Source organism: Heteronotia binoei, chromosome 19, assembly GCF_032191835.1.
Source record: "Heteronotia binoei isolate CCM8104 ecotype False Entrance Well chromosome 19, APGP_CSIRO_Hbin_v1, whole genome shotgun sequence".
Taxonomy (NCBI): Eukaryota; Metazoa; Chordata; class Lepidosauria; order Squamata; family Gekkonidae; genus Heteronotia; species Heteronotia binoei.
This window is the reverse complement of record NC_083241.1, coordinates 36,700,104-36,725,546: the sequence shown is the minus strand read 5'-3', so window position 1 is coordinate 36,725,546 and position 25,443 is coordinate 36,700,104. Positions and strand designations below refer to the sequence as shown.

The window sequence follows — 25,443 nt, the reverse complement described above, 5'->3', positions numbered from 1 at the left end:
ATAGAGGCTTTGCTCTGTAGCTCCTGTGGAATTGAGCAAGCCTTGCAAAGCAAGCTGTTATGCAGAAGGAAGCGAGAGAGAGGGAGAAGGAAGCAGAGGACAGCCAGTTGCTCAGGGGCCTGATAGCCCTCCGGGGGCCTGATTTGGCCCCCGGAATGCATGTTTGACACCCCTGTTCTAGCCACTAACCTTCCCAATATTCTTCCCAGAGGCCATTGTGTTTTAGGAAAATATGCATATGCAGTACGCCCCAAAGTAGGAGAGCGTAGAGCGTGGGATTGGGTACAGCACATAGTTAAAGCCCACATCCAAACTGGCCATGTCTGCATTCATCTGCCTTGCATTATTGTTGATGTCATATTTATAAATAGGACTCGGCCCAGGCTAGCCCGTTCTTGTCCCATACCTTAGCAGGGTTAGTGTTTGGGTTGGAGACTGTCAAGAAAGGCTGGGGTTGCTATGCTAGAGACAAGCTATGGCAAACCACCTCTCTTTGTCCATGCCCTGACCTAGATGGGTCAGGCTAGCCTGATCTCATCAGATCTCAGAAGCTAAGCTGTGTTAGTATTAGGATGGGAAACCCCCAAGGAAGTCCAGGGTTCCTACAGAGAGGCAGGCTATGGCAAACCACCCCTGTTTGTCTCTTGCCTCGAAAGCCCTGTGGGGTTATTGTAAGTCAGCTGTGACTCGATGGCAAAAAGAAATGGTTCCAGTCCCCCTCCCCTAATATTTTTGCAGTTGCTAGCTCAACTATTAAGACAGCGTTATGTAGGTTAGTAGAACAGCAGTTCAGTCAGTGTTCTGGAAAGGTGAAGGAACAGTAACGCGGACCTCACATGTGAGATCGTCTTAAGCAGAAGAAATCCAGCTTAAGAGGGCCAGTGGCTTGTACTGTGCAGTCTTCCAGGGTGGCAGCTTGAAGTTCAAGTTACGGTAACGCCAGCTGTTCCCAGCACATTAGGCTTTGTGAAGGGGTGATCCAGGAATGCAGTAACACAATATTATGAACAAAAATAACATTGCTATAATTAGGGCTTTTTTCCTCCCCAAGTTGCTAACTTTCAGCTCCTCCTTTGAGGGCTGCACAGTGTGGCGTGGTGTGAAATAAGAACATAAGTGAAGCCATTTTGGACCCATCAAGTCCAACACTCAGTGTCACATAGTGGCCAAAACCAAGGTCCGTGAGTGGGGTTAGAACTCCAGAAGCCCTCCCCCAGCACCAGGAATACAGAGCATTACTGGCCTAGACAGAGCATTCCATCTATACCATATGGCTAACAAACCACTCATGAGCCTGCTTCATATGTGTTTCTCCAATCCCCTCTTGAAGCGATCTGTGCTTGTAGCTGTTACCACTTCCTGCGGCAGTGAACATGTGGATATCTAATATATCTGGTTTTAGTGTCTCTGGCTTTTAAGTATCAGAAACGGTTTAGATAGATTACAGGTTGGAATAATGAATGGGTAGTTTTCTAGCTTAAAATGAGTTCCTTCAGTGGCAAGCCCCTTTCGAAAGGTGTAGGGTCACTGATTCTAACATGCTTGGTGACATTCTTATGGTTATTGCTAGCAGATGTTGGGCCTGTTCTGATGTTACTCAGAGACAGAAATTGCTAGTCCCTGGGAAGATTAGGGGGTTAACATTTGTGCTAGAGAGATACTGTACAGAGCAACAGGATCAAAGGATGAGGCTCCACCCACACCCACAGAAAGCACCCCCAGGGCATAGTGAACCAGCGTGGTGCAGTGTTTAGCTCAGGTTGGAAGACTCAGGTTGGAATCCCCACTCCGCCATGGAAGCTCGCTGGTGACCTTGGGCCAGCCACACACACTCAACCTAACCTACTACACAGGGTTGTTGTGCATCCCCAATCTGGGGGGCAACATCAAGAGAAAGCCTCCATTTCTGTGCCCTGCTGTTGGCCATCCAGAGAAGCTGGTTGGTCACTGTGAGGCAGGATGCTGCACTAGATGGGCCACTGGTTTGACCCAACAGGGTTCTTCTTATGTTCTTATGATGTAAGTCGCTTTGGGTCCAGTTTGGAGGGAAAGGAAGAGTCACTTGTAGCTCTTTCACACATATAATGTGTCTCTCAATGCCCCCACCGCCCGATTTACTGACTTGAAGAAAGCATTTCTCTCTTTAAATCACTTCTCCAAGTCAAGCCAGTCAGCTGGTTTGAGAATGTATTAAATTGTAAAGTTGCTTTATTTCCACTTCTCCCTCCCCCATTTGTTTTCCTTCCTTCCTTGCGGCTCTCAAACAACTGACATTCGTGTCTTGCAGCTCTCAAACATCTGCCTTTTGTTCTGTGTGGCTCTTATGTTAAGCAAGTTTGGCCACCCCTGGTCTAAACAGACATGGTGTCCAGCACCATGCTATATTGTCAGAGTAGCATACGGTAGGTGCTCAGTGCTTTTACCAGATAATACAGTTTTGTTCACACAACTGGGATATTAATACAACCTTCTAGCAACTGATGGTAGAACATAGTTTTCAACTTCTCTGTGACAGCATCTCTTTTGGCTCGTTGACAGAATGTTCTAGATTAGGTGTGGATGTTTTATGACAGAAACGTAGCAGCAGAACAAAACACTTAAGTTGGAATTTTTGCGTGGCGCATCGGACTTTAGTGTCTGGACTGGAGGTGATTCAGGATAGAGCTGGAATGCATTTCACACAGTGTCTCGAAGAAATGCCTTGGTACAAAAGTCCAAAGCCGATATGGTTAATTAAATATTAGTGATCTCAGCATGGCATACGTGGCTGTCTTCTCTGCCCACTTTCCCCCACCCCAGCATTTCTTGAAGAACCAGAGCTGAATAGTCCAAGATAAAGTGAAGAGCTGAATAGTCCAAGATAAGGTGCAGAGCTGAATAGTCCATGATAAAGTGCAGAGTTTCATGGCAAAGGGGGGGATCCAATCCCGAGCCTCTTGATCATGGTATAAAACTGTCACACCACATCTGCTATGCCGCTTTAAACTGCAAAGGGTGGGGAACCAGGGCTGTAAGCAGAGATGGCTCCTAAGCCTGAGGTGTCAAGCGCAGTTGTTAGGAGGACCGAATCTGACATGTGACATTGTCAGCCTGGGCCGTGTGTGCCATAAAATGTAATGGCAGAGATATACACTTTATAAAGAGATATAAACATTATAAAGAACCCAGGCACACCCAGTTAACAATTATTTTACTCAAAATGCAAACATGCTTAAAACATAACATTCTTATAGCATCTCCCCGATGCCCACACTTCCACTTTCCGTTACGCATTAGCACTGGGACAGTATTCAGCAGGGATGGCCAAACTTGCTTAACGCAAGAGCCACATAGAATAAACACCAGATGTCTGAGAGCCACAAGACATGAATGTCAGATGAAGGAAGGAAGGAAAGAAAATAGAAGAGAGAGTTGAAAAGAAAGCAACTTTAATGTTAAATGCATTCTCCCAGCTGGTTTGGCTTGGAGAAGTGATTTAAAGACAGAAATGCCTTCTCCAAGTTGGCCAGTGGGGTGGGGGGGGCGCGTCAAGAGCCACACGGTATGTGGTATGTGTGAAAGTGCCACATGTGGCTCTTGAGCCACAGTTTGGCCACCCGGTATACAGGGACAGAATGCACCATATCTGGCAATAAAGGCAATAACCAGTTGCTTGCGGGCTGGATAAGAGCTATGGATGAGCGGGTTCCAATCCGCAGGCTGTATACTTGACACCTCTGCTCTTAAGTAGCTTTAAATCATGACTACACAAAGCTGTCTTGTGCTGAATAGATCCGCCAGGTCGGTGTGGTCTACTCAGGCAGAGATCTTTTATATCAGCTACTGCCTGGTCCGTTTAACTGGAGTTGCCAGGGTTTGAACCTTCCGCATGCCAAGAAGAAGGCCCTTGGTCCATCAAGGTCGGTACAGTCTACTCCGACTGGCAATGGCTCTCTGGCAGAGGTCTTTCACATTGCCTAATACAAGGTCCTTTAATTGGAGATGCCAGGGATTGAACCTGGGACCTTCTGCGTGGCATGCAGATGCTCTACCGCTGAGCCACAACCCCTCCCAACGGATTCAAGTCCAATATGTCGTTGAAGGCTTTCACGGCTGGAGTCCACTGGCCGTTGTAGATTTTTTCGGGCTGTGTGGCCGTGGTCTTTGCGTTGTGAGACCTAATGTTGCGACTGTGACTGGTATCCTCAGAGGTGTAACCCAAAAGACTGGAGTTCTCTCTGGGTCCAGTCTTCTGGGTTACACCTCTGAGGATGCCAGCCACAGTCGCTGGTGGAACGTCAGGTCTCACAATGCCAAGACCACGGCCACACAGCCCAGAAAACCTACAACAGCCAGTGGATTCAAGTCCATTGCTCGAGCTGAGCAGCAGGTCCCAAATACTTCCTCATGAACATCTAGAAGAAGCCACTAGCTGAATGAGGTAAAGAGCACAAGGAGACTCTTTCATAGAGGTCCTGGACCTGAGTCCAGCCTGCACCTTAGAGACCAGCAGGAGTTTCAGGGTATAAACATTTGCGAATCAAAGCTTCCTTCGTCAGACATAAGACGTGTGCCATTTTTGTCCTGCAAAAGTCACGGCTAGAGCTCCACGTATATAGCGTTTAACTCTTCAGGCTGTTGCTGCTCTGAACGTGCGGGTTGCAGAGGTCACAATGCAGCCTAGTTCACCGCAGCTGTCAAAGATGCAGCTTACAGATGCAAGGGCCCTTATCTGTTTAGCTGCTCAATATCGCTGCCTTCCAAGCTCCGTGTTGTTTGTGGCTTTTGAAGTACGGAGGTGCCCCACTTTAGGTTATTTGCAGGAGATTAAGCTTCCGAGTTAAGGCTGTTGCTTGCAGGTGGCGCTAATATTTATTCTGGGAGGGGAAAACCTAGGTTGATTTGTTGGGCTAGGTAGGAGAATAAAATCCTGACATTAACAAAGGTTAACTCACACCCCTTCCCCAAAAAAGACAGTCTTGAGGTTTGGAGTTATATTTTTCTGCAGCTAAGAGCTGCTAGACTCTAAAAAAAAACAAAAGCTGAAGTGGGGAGAGGGATTTGATCAGAATATGAATTTATACTCTTAAGGGAGAGCTTTTCTCCAAATAACATACAAGGAAACTGAACAAAGCAGTAGGCAAGTGAACCTTTAAGACCAACTAAGTTTTATTCAGAATGGAAGCTTTCGCATTCTCTTAAGCAGACTTCCTCAGACAAAATGGGAATGGCAAGCAGCAGTTCTTAATATAAGCGGGCAGTGAGTCGGTACGTAGAATCATGGGAATGTTTTGATGAAGTCTGCTTAAAAGCATACGAAAGTTTCCATTCTGAATAAAACTTAGTTGGTCTTAAAGGTGCACTGGTCTACTGCGTTGTTCTGTTGCTTCAGACCAACACGGCTGCTTGCTGGGATCTATATACAAGGAAACTGATATTGGTGAAATTGGCAGAACCCTTTTGCAGGGCAGGAATGAAACCTATCAGTGCTCTAGCGCAGCGGTCCCCAATCTTTTTGGCACCAGGAATCGGTTTTATGGAAGACAGTTTTTCTGGGAGGAAGGGGATGGTTTCAGGATGATACAGTTGTGCACTTTATTTCTATTATTACATTGCAATATATAATGAAATAACTACACAACTCATGGCCCGGTTGCTGACAGGCCACAGCCCGGTACCGGTCCATGGCCTGGGGGTTGGGGACCTCTGCTATAGCCTATGGGTTGAGAAGAGGCCTTGCTTTCTCATGTTGTCAGCCTCTCCTCTCCCTTTCATCTCCATCAAGCCTTCCATTGGGTGTGGTTACACAGTCTTAAATAGTACACATTTGCGCTTTCTATTCTGAGTTACCTGCCTGCCATGGGCCATTCAAAGTAGCCAACAAATTACAACTATGAAGCTGATTCCACGTAGGATTTTAAAAAATGTTCTGTGCAGGTATACTCCTTTTGGTTTGCTTGCTCTTTTCTGTGTTTCACTACAACACCCTGAGCCTTAACGGGCTGTATCGGATACGGTTTGTTAGTACGTGAACCCTATGAATTATTGCTATGACGGGAACCCGAGAGCCACGGCTAGCATTTCCTTCTGAAACAACGAGTGAAATTTGAGCATCACTGGGGAGAGATGACTGCCGGGGGTGGGGGTAAGATTGGCCCCTGGGCCCTTAAAACACATCAGTTAATTCTTGCTGATCTATAGTGCTCTCCTCTCTGACTCCAGGGAGACTTTGGGGTATCTCTTCATTATCTGTCTAGTTACTTGCAGCCGGGGACTTCTTAGCTTGGAAGAAATTAGTCTCGGAAGGAGCTTTCTCCAGTCTGGTATGAAGCTTCTTTGTTCGTGTGCGGCTTCCAAGGAATCTGGTAGCGCTGAAGTCAGTTCAGGTTACTGAACCATGTGATCCAGTCAGCGCAAGAGAATGAGAGTATTGTTAGACTTGTCTCTCTCTTCTTCCCTCTCCCTCCTCTCCCCTTACCTTTCTTTTTAATTCTTTCCCCGTTCCTCCTACGCACACACCATAGTTATTTTATCTCCCGCACACTAGAGTTCTTTATAGGATAAAGATGCCTTTGTCAATTTATGCAGCTCCTATCTGATGCTGATAAATCTGGTCTGTTTTTCTTGATGGCAACATACTCTGCAAGAGTGTGAGGAAAGGTGCTTGAGTTCTAGGACCAGTGTAGGAGTTAGGGGTGAGGAGAGAGCAGCGTTTGAGAAGGTTTGTAGTTTTGGAAGAGATCTTTCTGACTATAATAGTATACATATGCAGTTTCTATTCTGAGTCCGGTCCGGGGAGGGGACAGTGGCTCAGTGGTAGAGCATCTGCTTGGTAAGCAGAAGGTCCCAGGTTCAATCCCTGGCATCTCCAAGTTTAGTTTAGTTTAGTTTATTTATGATTTATATCCCGCCCTTCCCACCAAGTGGCTCAGGGCGCTTACAGCATATAAAATCTGACATAAAAATATTAAATTTAAACATTTTATACAGTTAAAAGCATTAAAAGGATACAGCAGTCTCATAAAACTACACTCCGTTTCCAGTGCCGGTTAGTTATAAGCCAGCTGGAAGAGGGCTGTCTTGCAGGCCCTGCGGAACTGGGCAAGGTCCCGCAGGGCCTTCACCTCTTCCGGCAGCTGGTTCCACCAGGAAGGGGCCATTACAGAGAAGGCCCTGTCCCTGGTAGATTTCAAGCGGGCTTCCTTTGGCCCGGGGACAACGAGAAGATTTTGGGTTCCCGATCTCAATACTCTCTGGGGAACATGTGGGGAGAGACGGTCCCTCAGGTAGGCAGGTCCTAGGCCATATAGGGCTTTAAAGGTAATGACCAGCACCTTGTACCGAACTCAGTATATTATTGGCAGCCAGTGCAGAACCCGGAGCCCCGGCCGAATGTGCTCCCATCTTGGGAGCCCCAATAACAACCGGGCGGCGGCATTCTGCACCAACTGCAACTTCCGGGTTCGGCACAAGGGCAGCCCCATGTAGAGGGCATTGCAGTAGTCCAACCTCGAGGTAACCATTGCATGGATCACTGTTGCTAGATCGTCACGCTCCAGGAAGGGAGCCAGCTGCCTCGCCCGCCTAAGATGAAAAAATGCAGACTCGGCAGTGGCTGCTATCTGAGCCTCCATCATTAAGGAAGGCTCCAATAGTACCCCCAAGCTTCTGACCTTGTGCGTCGCTATCAGCAGCGCACCGTCAAAAGCTGGCAGGGGGATTTCCCCTCCAGGACCACGACGACCCAAGCAAAGGACCTCTGTCTTCGCCGGATTTAGCCTCAGCCCGCTCAGCCTGAGCCACCCAGCCACGGCCTGTAACGCCCGGTCCAGATTTTCTGGGGCGCAGGCCAGCCGGCCATCCATTAGCAGATAGAGCTGGGTGTCATCAGCGTACTGGTGACAACCCAGCCCATACCTTCGGGCAATCTGGGCAAGGGGACGCATATAGATGTTAAATAACATCGGGGAGAGAACCGCACCCTGAGGCACTCCGCAATCAAGCGTGTGTCTCCGGGACAGCTCACCCCCAATCGCGACCCTTTGTCCCCGACCTTCAAGGAAAGAGGAAAGCCATTGCAAGGCCAACCCCTGAATCCCCGCATCGGCAAGGCGGCAGATCAGTAACCGATGGTCGACCGTATCGAATGCTGCCGATAGGTCCAACAGCATCAGCACCGCCGAGCCGCCCCGATCCAGATGCCATTGAAGGTCATCTACCAGGTCAACCAACACCGTCTCCATCCCATGGCCCGGGCGAAAGCCAGACTGAAAGGGATCAAAGGGATCTCCAAAAAAGGGTCCAGGCAAATAGGCGTGAAAAACCTCAGCTTGAGACCCTGGAGAGCTGCTGCCAGTCTGAGTAGGCAATACTGACTTTGATGGACCAAGGGTCTGATTCAGTATAAGGCAGCTTCATATGTTCATATGTCCTGGAGGTAGCTTCATTTGACCTCCCAAGATAGGTTGACCATCCCCAGCCCAAGAGATGCCCGTCTTGCTTCTACCAGGGCCAGGTCCTTTTCAGTCCTGGCCCCAACCTGGTGGAATCAGCTCCCTATGGAGATCCAGACCGTACCTGACTTTTTTATGATGTACTCTGCTCTGAGCCCCTATGGGAGAATGGGTGGAATATTAATAATAGTGTCCTCCCCTGGACCTACCATAGTGTTTGTTCTTGAGCCATGGCTTAATGGTGGAGCATCTGCTTGGCGCATGCCAAAGGTCCCAGGTTCAGTTCCCAGTATCTCCAGTTTAAAGGATGACGGAGTAGGTATTACAAAAAACCTTCACCTGAGACCCTGGAGACCTGCTTCTGGTCAGAGTAGACTAGGGGTGGCCAAACGAAAGAGCCACACAGAATAAATGACAGATGTTTAAGAGCTGTAAGACATGAACCGTAGGTGTTTCAGAGCTGCAAGACAGGAAGGAAGATGGGGAGGGAGCAAGAGGTGGAAAGAAAGAGCCTTTAATTTTAAATGCATTCTCCAAGCCACCCGCTGGTTTGGCTTGGGGGAGTGATTTAAAGAGACAGATGCCTCTCCAAGCTGGCCAAAGGGGCAGTGGAGGCTTTGAAAACCCACACAGTATGTGTGAAAGAGCCACATGTGCAGCCTGATGTGTTTACAACCTTCAAGGGAGGGACCATGGTTCAGTGGTAGCCCGTCAGCTTGGCATTCAGAAGGTCCCAGGTTCAATCCTCAGCATCTCCAGTGAAAAGAACCAGGTATGAGGTGATATGAAAGACCTCCACCCAAGGCCCTGGAGAGCTGCTGCCAGTCTGAGTAGAAATTATTTACTTTGAGGGACCAAGGGTCTGTTTCAGTATAAGGCAGCTTCATGTATACTGCCTTGTTTCTTCCCCTTCCACGGGATATTTAACCAAGCGTAATGGATGTCCCCTGAAAAAAATAAGCCCTGGTTCTCAAGAGGCTCATAGGGGAATAACTGTTGTTAGTCTTTAAGATGCTATTGGATTCCTGTGTAACATCACCTAAATCAGGTGTAACTTTAAATGTTCTTACCTTTGGGGGGGGGGGATGCTTGTACATGACAACCATTATAAGCAACCGATATGGAAGTTCCTTGAAAGGCCTCCCAAGACTTTTGTAGGTTTGCAAGTTCCATTTTTTTTCTCTCCACCCCCCTGCCGATGCCAACACCTTACATGCTGAATGTCTTTTAAAAGAATTCGCCGGCCAGTGACCTAAGCGGCGTTCATTCTTGCATAGCTAACTTTTTCTTTACTAGCATCTCCAGCGATTCACTGGTGTATTTATAAAGCAAAGATGCATGCTTTGGATGCCTCAACAGCCCAGGCACAGCTGGGTGTGATAAGGGAGTTTGACTACGCGCCCTTAAGGGCAGAAGTCCTTGATTCAGTCAAACTAGTGTGGCTGAGTCACATGGCAATAAATCCTGAAGTTTCTCCCACCCACCATTGGTAAACCAGTGGACAATCTGTTTCCTGCTAACCTTTGACCTCAGCAGACAGACTTCACATTCAGAGAGAGAATCCCTGCAGATATTACTCCTAGAGTGGGTCGGCTGGAGTCCTGAAAGCAGAAGGCGGATGCTGTTTAATGTTTTGGGGGTGACAGTGGTTTTCCATAGACATGTAACGGTTACCGCAGTCGACATACTGGAAAGGACTCTGATCGGATTTTGTGGGCAGTTGATACAGGAGGAGTTTATAGCTTGAGGAATGTTTATGAGGTGGGAAGGGGGAAGACAAGCTCTGCTTTGGCAATCCCCGCCCCCAGGGTTTTCCATTTCAGAAAGCTAGGCCTTGAGAGAAAATTGGAAACTGTGGAAATATGCAAAGATTCTGTGATACAGATCTGATCTGCTACTGTGAGCCTTTAAGGTGGTTCGGGCATTTGCGATACAGACCTCTTGCAAAGTCCCTGGCACTGGGTGCTGACATGTCTCCATTTGCTTTCAAGTGGGCAACCTGCATGAGGATAGACGTCTTAACACTACCACTTGTTTGGAATTAAATAGCCTCAACTTACTTACTTTCTTTCTTTCTTTCTTTCTTTCTTTCTTTCTTTCTTTCTTTCTTTCTTTCTTTCTTTCTTTCTTTCTTTCTTTCTTTCTTTCTTTCTTTCTTTCTTTCTTTCTTTCTTTCTTTCTTTCTTTCTTTCTTTCTTTCTTTCTCCCTTCCCTGCCCTTCCCCCCTGCCCAGTATACTGGGCAAGGATTGCTGTTGGTCTGTTTACTCCAGAAATGTTTTAAATAAATTAATATTCATTTATAAACGTACAGTATTCAGGTCCACTTTTTTTCAAGGGCAGATTGCACCGTAGAAGTCAGTGCAGTCGATAGGATGAGATCTCTAATAAGCGATACTCTGGGACTAGGATTACAGAAATCCAAATCAAGCCTATGGCCTGCAGTCCCATTCCTTTTACAGATGCATTTTCCAGAACCGTGCTGTTAGAATAGTTCTATGTTATCGTTGCCCTGACCTGGATAAGCTCAGGCTAGTCAGATCTCGGCAGTGAAGCAGGGTCAGGCCTGGTCAGTATCTGGATGAAAGGCCTCTGAGGAAGTCCAGGGTCCCTCCACAGAGGCATATTTCCTGCCAGTTTGGTGTCGTGGGTAAGTGCGCGGACTCTTATCTGGGAGAACCAGGTTTGATTCCCCGCTTCTCCACTTGCACCTGCTGGAATGGCCTTGGGTCAGCCATAGTTATCACAGAGCTTGTCCTTGAAAGGGCAGCTTCTGGGAGAGCTCTCTCAGCCCCACCCACCTCACAAGGTGTTTGTTGTGGGGGAGGAAGGTAAAGGAGATTGTGAGCCGCTCTGCGACTCTTGAGTAGAGGGCAGAATAGAAATCCGTCGTTGTCTTCTTCGTTGCATCTCTTGCCTTGAAAACCCCAGTGGGGTCGCTATAAGTCAGTTGTGACTTGACAACCATAAAGGAAAACTTTATAGAAACGACTTCTTGGAAAATTCCATTCGAAATGGTTTGTGCAGTGGTGAAAGCAGGGGAGCCACAAGGTGGGGGCAGGCGGCTGTTGATTTTGCCCATTTCAGGGGTGGGGCCAATGGAAGCCTTAATCAGATGAGTGAAGTTGTCATAATAGGACATAGCAGGAGAGACCATCCCATGGACATGTGAGTCCAAGACCATGAAGGGCTTTTTTCATGTGGTAGCTGGTACCATGAATTGAATCCTCTTGACTCTGTTTTTGAAAGAATGATGATAGACCGTGGGGTTGGTTGTCTTCTTTCCCCAATGCGATACATTCCATTTCATACTTTTATGGCATTTTAGTGAACTTAAAAAACCAATTTGCCCTTTAGCTTTCTTAGAAGGCAACTTGTGGAATCTTTTATGGTAGATGAGTTGCTAAGCTTCGGGGTTTAGCTTCAGCTGTGTTCCAAATGGCTTTTGTGTTGGGTTTGGGGGCAGGGGTCGTAAAGAAATTAAACTATCATTTATTGGAAGTTTTGGGTTGGTTTTTTTTACCGTATTTATTTATTAAAATTAGAACACTGTGCAATGTAAATAAATAGCATAAAGTAAACTTGTATACAATAACATTTTGTTACGGCAGCTACATATTGTCATGATAATGTAACAAGTCGTCTCCAGAATACAATCCATGGGCAACTTTTCTAGGTGCAATTTTACTATGCATCAATAAGGATTTAACAGATAACTGGAGAGCCAGTTTGGTGTAGTGGTTAAGTGTGCGGACTCTTATCTGGGAGAACCGGGTTTGATTCCCCACTCCTCCACTTGCACCTGCTAGCATGGCCTCGGGTCAGCCATAGCTCTGGCAGAGGTTGTCCTTGAAAGGGCAGCTGCTGGGAGAGCCCTCTCCAGCCGCACCCACCTCACAGGATGTCTGTTGTGGGGGAGGAAGGTAAAGGGGATTGTGAGCCGCTCTGAGACTCTTCGGAGTGGAGGGCGGGATATAAATCCAATATCGTCGTCGTCTTCTTTACTCAGAAGTGCAGAATTAGAAAGCTTCATTTTCAAGCTCTCTCCTACTGCATTATGAAATAACATGCTTTGTAAAGCTAGCGTGGCTTAGAAAATCAGGCAAATGTTGCCCTCGTCCTGCTTCATGTTTCATTTAGTGTAAACGTGAACTGCACCACAGTTTTGTCTAGTACCAAAGGGAAGAATCAGCATCTGCCCTTTTATCTAACGGTAAAGGTAGTCCCCTGTGCAAGCAGCAGTCATTTCCGACTCTGGGGTGACGTCACATCATGATGTTTTCAGGGCAGACTTTTTATCGGGTGGTTTGCCATTGCCTTCGCAAGTCATCTACACTTTCTCCCCCAGCAAGCTGGGAACTCATTTTACCGACCTTGGAAGGTTGAGTCAACCTTGCTTCAGCTACCTGAACCCAGCTTCCTCCGGGATCGAACTTAGGTCATGAGCAGAGAGTTCAGACTGCAGTACTACAGCTTTACCACTGTGCCATGGGGCTACAGTACTGCAGCTTTACCACTCTGCCCTTTTATTGACTCATGCGCTATTAAAGAGCAAGCTGCTTTTCGTGTTTCAGTAAGTGTAGTTTTGACCCACCTTCGTTTGTTCCGTCCATGAGGACTAGATAGCAAAGAACTTTTCAATCGTGTCTTGATTTATTTAAAACATTTATTCGCCACCTTTCTCCCTTGCAGAACTCAAGGCAGCGTGCAATATAAAGTAAAACAATTACTAAAAATGTATAAGTGAGGTAACAATTATAAAAGCACATAATAAAAGGTCACAGTTTAAAAACACCAGTTAGGACCGACAGTAAATAAAAACCAGATCATATGCACTCCTAAATAAAACTTGTCTTCAACTACCTCTTGAAGACTGTGAGGGGGCCAGGTGTACCTCCTTGTGAATGTTGTTCCGTAATCATACTGTGAGCCAGTTTGGTGTGGTGGTTAAGAGTGGCGAACTCTAATCTGGATAACCCGGTTCAGCTCCCTGCTCCTCCACTTCAAACCAATTGGATGACCTTGGATCAGTCACACCTCTCTCAGCCCCAAAAAATAAACCTAGCTCTCCACAAAAAGAGCTAGAGTTTCAGGCTGACAGATAATCTTTGACTCTCCTGCCTATACTACACCCACTGCCATACGATAATTAATTTCCATAATCAAGGGGCTGCCACCCAAAGGGCCCTGTTGTGTGTGCCCACCAGATGAACTCATTTGATTTGTGGGGCATTGAGGGTCCTCTCCATGCAGTCTTCATTCCCAGCTAGGAACATATGGAGAAAAATGAACTTTCAAATACCCTGTCCCTAACCATGTAACGCTTTGAGGGACATTTAAAGGATTCCCAGTAATATTTGCATAATTCTTATAAATTAGTTATCTAGAACCTTTCATAAAGTAACAAAATTTCTTAATAAACTTTGATCAGTTATAGCATTAGCTGGATTACCTGGTTCTCCGTGACCAACTCTGAGCAGAGTAGGAAAAAAATGAAGAAGCAGCTTAATATGCCTTTAAAATGTTACAAGGGAGGAGAGGCCGCCCATTAACCCAGTTTTGCATTTTCCTTTATGCTTTTTTCCAGCAGCCATCTCGAAGCCTTTAGTGCAAGAGGTGATATCGTTAGCCAGCTATTCCTGTGCTTCATTGCTAGGCGACATTTAATAATTACAGTATTCCCCATCTGTAATTGGGTGGCTCGCAGTATCCAAAATGTGCCCAGCATAAAATGTCAGACTCTGCCATTGTGTTTCGGAGTCCCATTAAACACCTGTTCAATTATGTTCTCGCGGCAGCGTTTCTATCTGTGGTTTACATTATAAGAACCCTTTCTCTTCCATTGTTTGGCTAAGTGTTCTGTCAGGCCGTTCCAGCCTTCTAAATGTGGTTTGGCAGGTATTAGGTCTGTTGCCAACCTGGTGGAAACTGTCAGTTTGGAACCAGACCTGGCTCTGTGTGGGTGCCCTGTCAAAGGCCAGGTCAGGCAGAGATCCGAGCTTAGCCCTTTTCCCGTTAACCCTGCTTTGACCAGGTATGTTGGTCAGTGTGCGCCTAATAATGCAGATATATAAAATGAAGAGACCTACATAGCTGTCTCCATTACTGATATTTGCTACCCTTCACTCTGGTCATCTTCAGTGGCCCTGCTTTGGTTGCCTCCCACAATCTATGACTGGACAGATGGCAATCCAAGAAAGGGCCTTCTCTGCCGTGGCCCCAAAACTTCAGACATTTTTCTTTCTCCCTCTTTTCAGTGCCTTCCGCCAGCTGGTGGACTCCTTGTTTCATTTGGCATAGCCCCAGGAAGGGTGATTGGCTCTCCTCCTTAATTCTGGTGGGGGTTTTGTGGAATTATTTTTATAATTTGTAATTTTTTAAATAAAATTTAATGTTTTTAATTTTTCAGGTGTCTTAATATTTTTGTGCAAATGCCTAATAAAAGTTGTTAATTTGATGTAATGGTTTTTTATGTTTGCCACTTCATGGACCTTGATTAGGTGAAAAGACAGCCTGAGAAACATTTTCAGTAACCATTAATTGTAATGCAATGAATAGTAGAACGTAATGTGATTTGGAATGGTAGATTGAAATGTATTTCTCTGGTCTGGGAATGGAGGAGATGCTCAACCAGTCATCCCAGAAAAAGATGCTGTTAGTTACCTCCCTGCTTGAGAGGAGACAGATGGAGTGTAACAACAGAGTCTCGGTTAATTCCTCTCAGCTTTCCACAATTAAGAAGGGTACATTTACACATCCATCTCCAATTTTGGCATATTTATAGGCTTCACTATGTCTCCCCCCCCTCCAGAATTAAATCCATATAAACCAAGTTTGTTATTCTTGTTTGGTCCTTGCATCTATCAAACACCTTTATTATGCTGTATGTTAATTTCCTGATCACTTATACATAAGGACTGATAGCTTCCATTTCAGTGTATCTGAAGAAGCATAAGTGCTCATGAAAATTTATACTTCGAATAAAAGTTTGTTGGTCTTAAAGGTGTCAATGGACTTGAGTTTTGTTCTATTGATTGACTGATGAATGAAAACTCAGTTTGTGGCCAGGGTGGTAGGGATCTGTATAAGTGCAGCTGGAGGAGGGAACTGTTGAATACTCCCCATGTCAAACACCATGCACATGAAGCACTGACGCAGCAGGAAATGAGGTTTATCTCAGCCCCTCTTCCTTCACATGCAGTTTTCCTCCACTTCTGAGGACTTCTCTTTCTTAAGAAAATCAGAAGAGCCCCGCTGAATGAGACCAGTTGTCCAGTTAGTCCAACATCTTGTCTCACACAGTGGCTGACCAGTTCCTCTGGATGGCCAACAATAGGGCAGAGAGGCCCATGCCTTTCCCTGCTGTTGCCTTCTGGCTCTGGAATTCAGAGGCTTAGTGCCTTTGAATGCGGAGGTTCCCCTCAGTCACCAGGGCTGGTCGCCACTGATAGACCTCTCCTCCATGAATCTTGTCTAAGCTTCTTTGAAAGCTCTTCTTTCCTGGGGCCATCATGACATCCTCTGACAGGGAATTCCACATTATAATCACTCTGCATAAACATAAGAACTAGCCCTGCTGGATCAGACCAATGGTCCACCTAGTCCAGCATCCTGTCTCACACAGTGGCCAACCAGTTCTTCTGGAGAGCCAAGAACAGGGCAGAGAGGTTGAGACCTTCCCCTGATAAGAACATCTGAAGAGCCCTGCTGGATCAGACCAATGGTCCACCTAGTCCAGCATCCTGTCTCACACAGTGGCCAACCAGTTTCTCTGGATGGCAAAAAAAAGGCATAAGGAAGTATTTCCTCTTGTCCGTCCTGAACCTATTGCCCATTGGCCTCACTTTTCCCATTTATGCATGGAGTGCTCAGAAATGCAATCCCCCACCTCTGGACTGCAGTAGTATCATCTACTCTACAGCAAGTACATGAACCCCGAAGATATTTTTTGGAGGTGGGGTATTTTCTTCTGTGAATAGGATTGTGTCACTTCAGGGCATAGCTGGCTTATTGCTTTAGCTCCCAGCCTATTTCCGGTGCCCATTTGTGGCACCGATTAGTTGCCTTTAAGGCTCTGTGAGCGTTGAATACTCTCCTCTCCTCTCCCTTCAGTTCAATTTGTATTTGCTTGCTATGTAACTTCATTATTCATTTGGCACTCTGCAGCTCTGTGACCTGTGTAGAAGAGCCCTCTTAAGTCATTCGGAACAAAGTTTTGAGTCCAGTGGCACCTTTAAGCCCAACAAAGTTTTTATCCAAGGTATAATTTTTTGCGTCTTCAGAATAATTCAGTTTTGTATAGCGTGCGTCTATATGGGTGAAGCTTTCATTACAAGGAACTTTCCTCGTAATAACGAATGAAATCTGCTTAAGAACATACGAAAGCTTCCATTCTGAATAAAACTTAGTTGGTCTTAAAGGTTCATTTGCTTCAGACCAACACGGCTGCCCGCTTGGATCTATCTACAAGGAATTTCCCTGTCTCCCTGATATTGTGCCCCCCTGCCCTCATGAGAGTCTTGAGTGGAGCACTTCCTAGAAACTTTTAGGAAGAACGCGCAATACATTTTTATTCAGGCAAGGTTTTGTGAGCCGAATTCCCAGTTGCCCCATTACAGCCTTGTTTGTTGTGGATATGCGTGCTTAGGACGGGGCAAGTGGAAAGCATATGTTAGTCCCGAAAGCTTTAGGGAGGATTTCTTTGCCAGACAGGAAACACGCTGCCTGAGACGCGCTAATGACATGATGATGTACTAATTGCCGTAAACAGCCGAGTACCACTGGGTGCAATTGCCGATGCACAGTAGCACATACTTAAAGCAGCGTTAAGCTCAACTTCACTCTGCCGAAGAATAGTATCTTGTAATACGAGTACAGCCCTCGTGCCAAATTAGGTCCTATTATTTTAGGATTGGGTTCTCGGTTTGGCCGTCCGACTGCCGCTCAGTCTGTGCTGAGTTTTAAAATCGGCTTCCTGTTTGCCTGGTTTCCTGTGTTGCAGAGGGGCTTGGAGGAGGGGGAGCATGTGACATGCATGCGTGCATCCAGAGGTCCGTCCTGACCCATTCTGTGCTTGTTTTCCAAGCCAGCGCTGCAGTAAGCTGCAGTCTCAATGCAGCGAATTTGACACTTGGAAGCACGCAGTTACTGCAACGCTTGGGGATCTTGAGCGCCTTGGCAGAGTCTGCGACGTAGGGACTGCTGGTTGTCTTGCAGGAGAGACTAGAAGATGACGGAGTCATGGCACAGATGAGGGAAACATACCCAGGGGAGGGTGCATTTAATCTTCTGTGTTCCTGATGGGGCCTGAATCTCAAACCTGACACCGGTGCCGTTTGAGAAGGAGGTTCTCTGTTTTGTTTTGACCTATAGATCCAGTGGGTCTGAAGCAACAGAACAAAGTTAAGAGTCCAGTGGCACCTTTAAGATCGACAAAGTTTTATTCAAGGTATGAGTTTCCATGTGCACACATGTTCTGTCTGAGGAAACGTGTGTGCACACAGCTCATACCTTAAATAGAACTTTGTCAGTCTTAAAGACTCTAGACTAGGGGTGGCCAAACTGTGGCTCGGGAGCCATATGTGGCTCTTTCACACACATTGTGTGACTCTGAAAGCCTCTTGGAGAAGGCATTTGTCTCTTTAAATCACTCCTCCAAGCCAAGCCAGCTGGTGGCTTGGAGAATGAATTTAAAGTTGCTTTCTTTGCACCTACCTACCTCTGACATTCGTTTATTGCAGCTCTCAAACATCTGATGTTTATTCTTTGTGGCTCTTTTGTTCAACAAGTTTGGCCACCCCTGCTCTAGACTCCTACTTTGTTCTGTTGTTTTGACCTGTGTTCACTTTTGTTGTTGTTAAGAATCCCGCATGATTAGGTGAATTTGCTCTCTGAATTGTCCGTGTACAGTCTTCACTGACACTTGCTTGCCTGAATCAGTCTGAAAGTACAGCTTCTTTCATTCACCGCTAGGGTGACCATAATGCCTGAAGGCCAGCCAGGGACACCTGGGGGGGGGGAAGGTAGGGGTGCGCGCGAAGCGCGCGCGTCGCCGGAAACAGGAAGTGACGTCACTTCCGGTGATGTCATGCCACCGCCGGAAACAGGAAGTGACGCCACTTCCTGTGACATCATTTCCCCGCGTCACCTGCTGGAAACAGGAAGTGACATCACTTCCTATGACATCACTTCCCCCAAATGACATCATTTCCCCCAAATGCCACTGCCGGAAACAGGAAGTGACTTCACAGCACTTCCTGTGACGTCCCCAAAAATCCCCCAAATATCACCGCCGGAAACAATTTTGTTCTCAAATCCTGTATATACTTCATCAGTATATGGGATAAGGCACTTTCTCAACTGTGCTGCATAATGCAGCCTATTTATTTTGTCCTGTTTGCTCTGTTGGTTCTATCTGCGCCACCTTCATCACTTTCGGGGTGTGGATCCCCCAGTGGGGTGGTCTCCCGACTCCCTCCGCCGGCTATTTCTGATAGCCCTGCGCCCCCTCTTTCATTTGATATGTGTCCCGTGCGGGTGCCACCCTCCCGCCAGGAGATGCCGCAAAATGAGCCCCCTTGAGGCTTATGGCGGCAGGGCTCGGGGGAAGCGAGCTAGACTGCTGTTCTTTTGAGGGGTTATAGAGTGTTTCGAGTCCGTCCCTGTGGCATCGGTCCCATCGTTGTGGGACCCAGGGGGCGGCCGCAGCGGCACGCCGAAGCAGCCTGTCACTAATAACATAGGTCGAGATGCAGGACAGGAACCCGGAAGTGACCGACAGGCTGCTTCAGGGGGCGCAGGGCTATCAGAAACAGCGGGCGGAGGGAGTCGCGAGACCACCCCACTGGGGGATCCACACCCCGAAAGTGATGAAGGTGGCGCAGATAGAGCCAACAGAGCAAACAGGACAAAATAAATAGGCTGCATTATGCAGCACAGTTGAGAAAGTGCCTTATCCCATATACTGATGAAGTAAATACAGGATCTGAGAACAAAATTGCACCAGAAGACACAAACACAAAGCTCCCTTACACTGAATCAGTGCTTGGGTCCACCAAAGTCAGTATCGTCACATAAGAACATAAGAGAAGCCCTGTTGGATCAGGCCACTGGCCCATCCAGTCCAACACTCTGCGTCACATAAGAACATAAGAGAAGCCCTGTTGGATCAGGCCAGTGGCCCATCCAGTCCAACACTCTGTGTCACATAAGAACATAAGAGAAGCCATGCTGGATCAGGCCAGTGGCCCATCCAGTCCAACACTCTGCGTCACATAAGAACATAAGAGAAGCCATGTTGGATCAGGCCAGTGGCCCATCCAGTCCAACACACTGTGTCACATAAGAACATAAGAGAAGCCCTGTTGGATCAGGCCAGTGGCCCATTCAGTCCAACACTCTGTGTCACATAAGAACATAAGGAGGGAAGGGAGGGAGGGAAGGAAGGAGGGAGGGAAGGGAGGGAGGGAAGGAAGGGAGGAGGGAGGGAAGGAAGGGAGGAGGGAGGGAAGGAAGGGAGAAAGGAAGGAAGGGAGGAGGGAAGGAAGAAAGGAAGGGAGGAGGGAGGGGAGGGAGGAAAGGAAGGAAGGGAGGAGGGAAGGAAGGAAGGCTGCCCCCCCTGCCAGCCCCCCCCCCCGCTTTCGGCCCCCACCCTCCCTGCTTACCTTCTTCCAGGGCGGGTGGCGGCCTCTCCTCCCGGGGGCTGGTGCTGCTGGCGAGGCTGGCGGCGGCTGCGGAGGCCGGGGAGGGCCTCCGCTGGTCTCTGGAGGGTCTCCAGGGACCAGCGCCGGCCTCCGCGGCCTCGGCTGGCCGCCGCTGGTCGCTGGAGGCCCTCCAGAGTCTCTGGAGGGCCTCCAGGGACCAGCGCCGGCCTCTCCGCGGCCTCCGCGGGTCGGTGCTGGTCGCTGGAGGCCCTCCAGAGTCTCTGGAGGGCCTCCAGGGACCAGCGCCAGCCGCTCCGCGGCCTCCGCTGGTCGCTGGAGGCCCTCCAGAGTCTCTGGAGGGCCTCCAGCGACCAGCGGAGGCTGCGGAGAGGCCTCCGCTGGTCGGCGCTGGTCGCTGGAGGCCCTCCAGAGTCTCTGGAGGGCCTCCCGGGACCAGCGCCGGTCGCTCCGCGGCCTCCGCTGGTCGCTGGAGACCCTCCAGAGTCTCTGGAGGGCCTCCAGCAACCAGCGAAGGCCGCGGAGAGGCCTCCGCCACCGCCGCCGGGCCCCGCACGCGGGCGGGGAAGGCGGCGAGTGAGGGAGGGAGCGTCCCTGTGCGTGTACAGGGGCCCTGCACACGTGCAGGGACGCTCCCTCCCTCACTCGCCGCCTTCCCCTCCGGCGCCGGCGGCCCACCGCCTCCGGGGCTGGCTAAACCGGGACCTCTAATGGTCCCGGTATAGCCAGCCCGGGAGGCGGGAATAGGGGGCCAGAACCGGGACATTCCTGGGTGCCCGGGATGGTCTGGCCACCCTATTCACCGCCCCCCCCCCCAGAGATTGGTGATACCAGGGATCCCTCAGCCTTTTCAAGCCTGCAGCCCCCAGTGGAATTTTGAGAGGGAGGGGAGAGCAACATTCCCTCTAAGCTGTGGAGTCTTGTGAACAACATTTCTTCTTTGTGAGCTCCAGACATAAAAGTGGTGAGCTGCTGCATAAATTAGCTTGCTATGGGGCCATTTTTCCTGAACTAAGACAAAAACGCATGAGCCGAAAGCCCAAACGCTGTGAGCTAGCTCATGCTAACTCAGCTTAGAAGGAACACTGGTGGAGAGTGCCACCCCAAAATGGCTGCCACAAGGAAAGGAAAGGTCCCCTGCGGAAGCACCAGTCGTTTCTGACTCTGGGGTGACGTTGCTTTCACAACGTTTTCACGGCAGACTTTTTACGGGGTGGTTTGCCATTGCCTTCCCCAGTCATCTACATTTTTTCCCCAGCAAGCTGGGGAGTCATTTGACCGACCTCGGAAGGATGGAAGGCTGAGTCAGCCTCGAGCCGGCTACCTGAAAACCCAGCTTCCACCAGGGATCGAACTCAGGTCGTGTGAGCAGAACTTAGGACGGGGCTGCCACCAGAGACCGAACAAAATGCAGTACCTTCCTCGCCACCTTTGCAGCCATGGGAAACCCTTTTGCTTGAATAAGAAGAGCTGATAAACCAGTCCTGCCTTACAGTGGCTCTGCCCGCTTTCTGTAATCTTGGTGGGTACCTTGGTGCCCATGGGCACCGCGTTGGGGAACCCTGGGTTTACACAATGTTGCACGTAGTGGTAAAGTAAATAACATCTGTGGTGAGACTAACCCAGTGCAGTCAACAGTAGTTGCAAACTTCCTATTAAAACATGCTCATAATTGGTCCCACTGACTTGAGTAAATCTTGCCTCCATCTAGGCAAAATGGAGAGGGTCTCCAAAAAATTTTTCCAGACTTCCTTGCAATAATGCCATTTGGTGCCAGGAATTAAATATCATCTGCTAATGATCCATGAGGGCAGTGCAAAACCGGCACTCCAGAGACGTTATCTCCGCTGGCATGAAAATGAATTGCTTTCATAAAGCGTGTGTTCAGGGCGGAGGCAGTAAATAAAGTTCTCCCCCCCCCCCCTTGCCTCTTGATGCTTGAATTCCCATGAGTTGGAGTTCCTGGTGTGTAATTTAACTTTTAAAAGCAGCTGTAATCCCTTCCCCCTGGGCTGCTTTAAGCAGGGCAACGAAAAACAGGAATATTCATTAGATCTGTATTTCCATGTTTTGATTAGTATGCTTAGAGCAGCTAACATCCAAACCGTGTACCTGGTTTCCTGGGGAGAGGGCAGATTTCCATCAGGGCTGCCGGTTGATTTCCCCAATCTGCTACCGGATGCTTTTTGGGGGGTGGGGGTGGGGTGGGGGGATGGGTCAAATTATTTGTTCCAAACATGGAATAGTTTGCATAGTTTGGTTCTCAATAATGACATTACAGTTGGATGAAGCTGTTATGTACAATAGTTAACATTGTTTCCCCTCTGTTTCTGAGCAAGACCAGCTACTCATATCTTGCCTCTAGTAAAATATATTGGCTTATTGATTGTCAGGGTGGAAAATGTTAATATATGCCTCACCGTTACAAGTGATTTCAGTTAACTTTTGTGGCCTCAGAAGTTTTAGCAGGAAAATGTAATTTTTGATGTTCAGTAGTGTCCCCTTGTTGACCCTCTCCACCGGTGTTCCTTGTTAAGGGGAGGGGCCATGGATCAGTGATTTTGAGTGCAAACACAGGAACCAGAGTAAAGTGACTTGTTTTGTCCGGGTACCCGAAAGGAACTGTCGGCGCGTGACAGAGCTTTGATCCCGGTTCTCCCTTGGCAGGCGGCAGCGGGCATCTTGTGCTACGTGGGCGCCTACGTCTTCATCACGTACGACGACTATGATCATTTCTTCGAAGATGTCTACACGCTCATCCCTGCCGTGGTTATCATAGCTGTGGGCACGCTCCTCTTCATCATCGGTCTCATTGGTTGCTGCGCCACAATCCGAGAGAGCCATTGCGGACTTGCCACGGTAAGTGGGCGCCGCTGTTTGGAAAGACCCCCTTCTCCTCTCTCCCCCCCTTCCTTTTTGCCATCAAGCTGCAACTGAAGCTTGGCCGCCCTGTAGAGTTGTCGAGGCAAGGGATGTTCAGAGGTGGTTTGCCATTGCCTGCCTCTGCGGAGCAACTCTGAACTTCCGTGGTGGTCTCCCATTCAAGGACCAACCAGGGCTGATCTTGCTTAGCTGCTTCTGTGGACCCTGTAGGGTTTTCAAGGCAAGAGATGTTCAGAGGTGGTTTGCCGTTGCCTGCCTCTGCGGAGCAACTCTGAACTTCCGTGGCGGTCTCCCATTCAAGGACCAACCAGGGCTGATCTTGCTTAGCTTCTTCTGTGGAACCCTGTAGGGTTTTCAAGGCAAGAGATGTTCAGAGGTGGTTTGCCGTTGCCTGCCTCTGCGGAGCAACTCTGAACTTCCGTGGCGGTCTCCCATTCAAGGACCAACCAGGGCTGATCTTGCTTAGCTTCTTCTGTGGAACCCTGTAGGGTTTTCAAGGCAAGAGATGTTCAGAGGTGGTTTGCCGTTGCCTGCCTCTGCGGAGCAACTCTGAACTTCCGTGGCGGTCTCCCATTCAAGGACCAACCAGGGCTGATCTTGCTTAGCTTCTTCTGTGGAACCCTGTAGGGTTTTCAAGGCAAGAGATGTTCAGAGGTGGTTTGCCGTTGCCTGCCTCTGCGGAGCAACTCTGAACTTCCGTGGCGGTCTCCCATTCAAGGACCAACCAGGGCTGATCTTGCTTAGCTTCTTCTGTGGAACCCTGTAGGGTTTTCAAGGCAAGAGATGTTCAGAGGTGGTTTGCCATTGCCTGCCTCTGCGGAGCAACTCTGAACTTCCGTGGTGGTCTCCCATCCAAGGACCAACCAGGGCTGATCTTGCTTAGCTTCTTCTGTGGACCCTGTAGGGTTTTCAAGGCAAGAGATGTTCAGAGGTGGTTTGCCATTGCCTGCCTCTGCGGAGCAACTCTGAACTTCCATGGTGGTCTCCCATTCAAGGACCAACCAGGGCTGATCTTGCTTAGCTTCTTCTGTGGAACCTGTAGGGTTTTCAAGGCAAGAGATGTTCAGAGGTGGTTTGCCATTGTCTGCCTCTGCGGAGCAACTCTGAACTTCCGTGGTGGTCTCCCATTCAAGGACCAACCAGGGCTGATCTTGCTTAGCTTCTTCTGTGGAACCCTGTAGGGTTTTCAAGGCAAGGGATGTTCAGAGGTGGTTTGCCGTTGCCTGCCTCTTCGTATTCCCATTCCCAATACTAACCAGGTCTGACCATGCTGAGCTTCCGAGATCTGATGAGATTGGGCTACCCTGAGCTACCCTTCGCTTTATCTGGTGTTAAAGTCACACTTTATGTTGTACACAGTGTTCCCTCTAAGCTGAGTTAGTGTGAGCTAGCTCACAGTTCTTTCGCCTGCGGCTCACACATTTTTGTCTTAGCTCAGGAAAAATGGCCACAGAGCAAAGTAATTTATACAGTAGCTCACAACTTTAATGCCAGTAGCTCACGAAGTAGAATTTTTGCCCACGAGACTCCGCAGAAGAAGAAGAATTACAGATTTATTCCCCACCCTTCTCTCTGAATCAGTCTCAGAGCAGTTTACAACCTCCTTTATCTTCTCCCCCCACAACAGACACCCTGTGAGGTGGTGGGGGCTGAGAGAGCTCCCACAGCAACTGCCCTTTCAAGGACAACCTCTGCCAGAGCTATGGCTGACCCAAGGCCATTCCAGCAGGTGCAAGTGGAGGAGTGGGGAATCAAACCCAGTTCTCCCAGATAAGAGTCTGCACACTTAACCACTACACCAAACTGGCTCACAGCTTAGAGGAAGTATTGGTTGTACATCGTTCCAAATTGTTATGAATGGAAAATACTTGGGAATGTAATTATTTTTTAAAAACGGTGTCCATTTATGCCACCTCTTTCCCATTTATTCAGTACTTTGTGTTCACAGACCAGGTCATAAGCAAACAGATTTGATAGTCCAGCAGTACAGAATAATATAGTTTCGTTATACAAATCAACCAGAAGTACTAAGTACAAAGAGTAAAATTACCATCAAGGGGGAAAAGTAATTAAAAACCATAGATAAAAACTTTGCCACAGCAAGAGTTACACTTGGTTCGGTGTCAGTCAAAAGCTGTGCTCCCTAGGGACGGTCCTGTGCATAAGTTCAGCAATTGATACAGATGCAGTGGCTGCCAAAAACAGTGCCGTGTATGGGCCAAGCATCAAAGCCAAGCCAAGAGACCCCAGTTCGAATCCCCTTCTGCCTCGAAGCGCACCAGACAGCCATGGGCTAGGCATTTCCCCTCAGCCTACCTCACAGGGTTCTGCTGAGGATAAGTGGAGGAGGGGAGAGCCACCTATGTCAGCCTGAGCACCTGGGAGAAGAAGAAAAGTTGAGTTTTATACCCCGCTTTTCTTAACCTTAAAGAGTTATCTCAGAGCGACTTACAGTCACCTTCCCTTCTT

General features: G+C 48.3%; 1 protein-coding gene and 1 non-coding gene across 3 annotated transcripts in view; one reads left to right on the top strand and one right to left on the bottom strand.

The window, feature by feature from the left end:
• TSPAN3 (tetraspanin 3) overlaps window positions 1–25,443 on the top strand; it is a 42,256-nt gene that overhangs the window by 4,063 nt on the left and 12,750 nt on the right. The window contains exon 2 of one of the 2 annotated variants that reach the window (XM_060260034.1): window positions 22,759–22,950. The exons of the other annotated variant lie outside the window; for it this stretch is intronic. Coding sequence (XP_060116017.1) covers window positions 22,759–22,950 — 192 coding nt within the window. The remainder of the gene's footprint in view (window positions 1–22,758; window positions 22,951–25,443) is intronic. 2 annotated transcript variants of the gene reach the window in all.
• Window positions 3,977–4,048, bottom strand: TRNAG-GCC (transfer RNA glycine (anticodon GCC)). The gene has a single exon. It is a non-coding gene; the product is annotated as a tRNA-Gly (tRNA).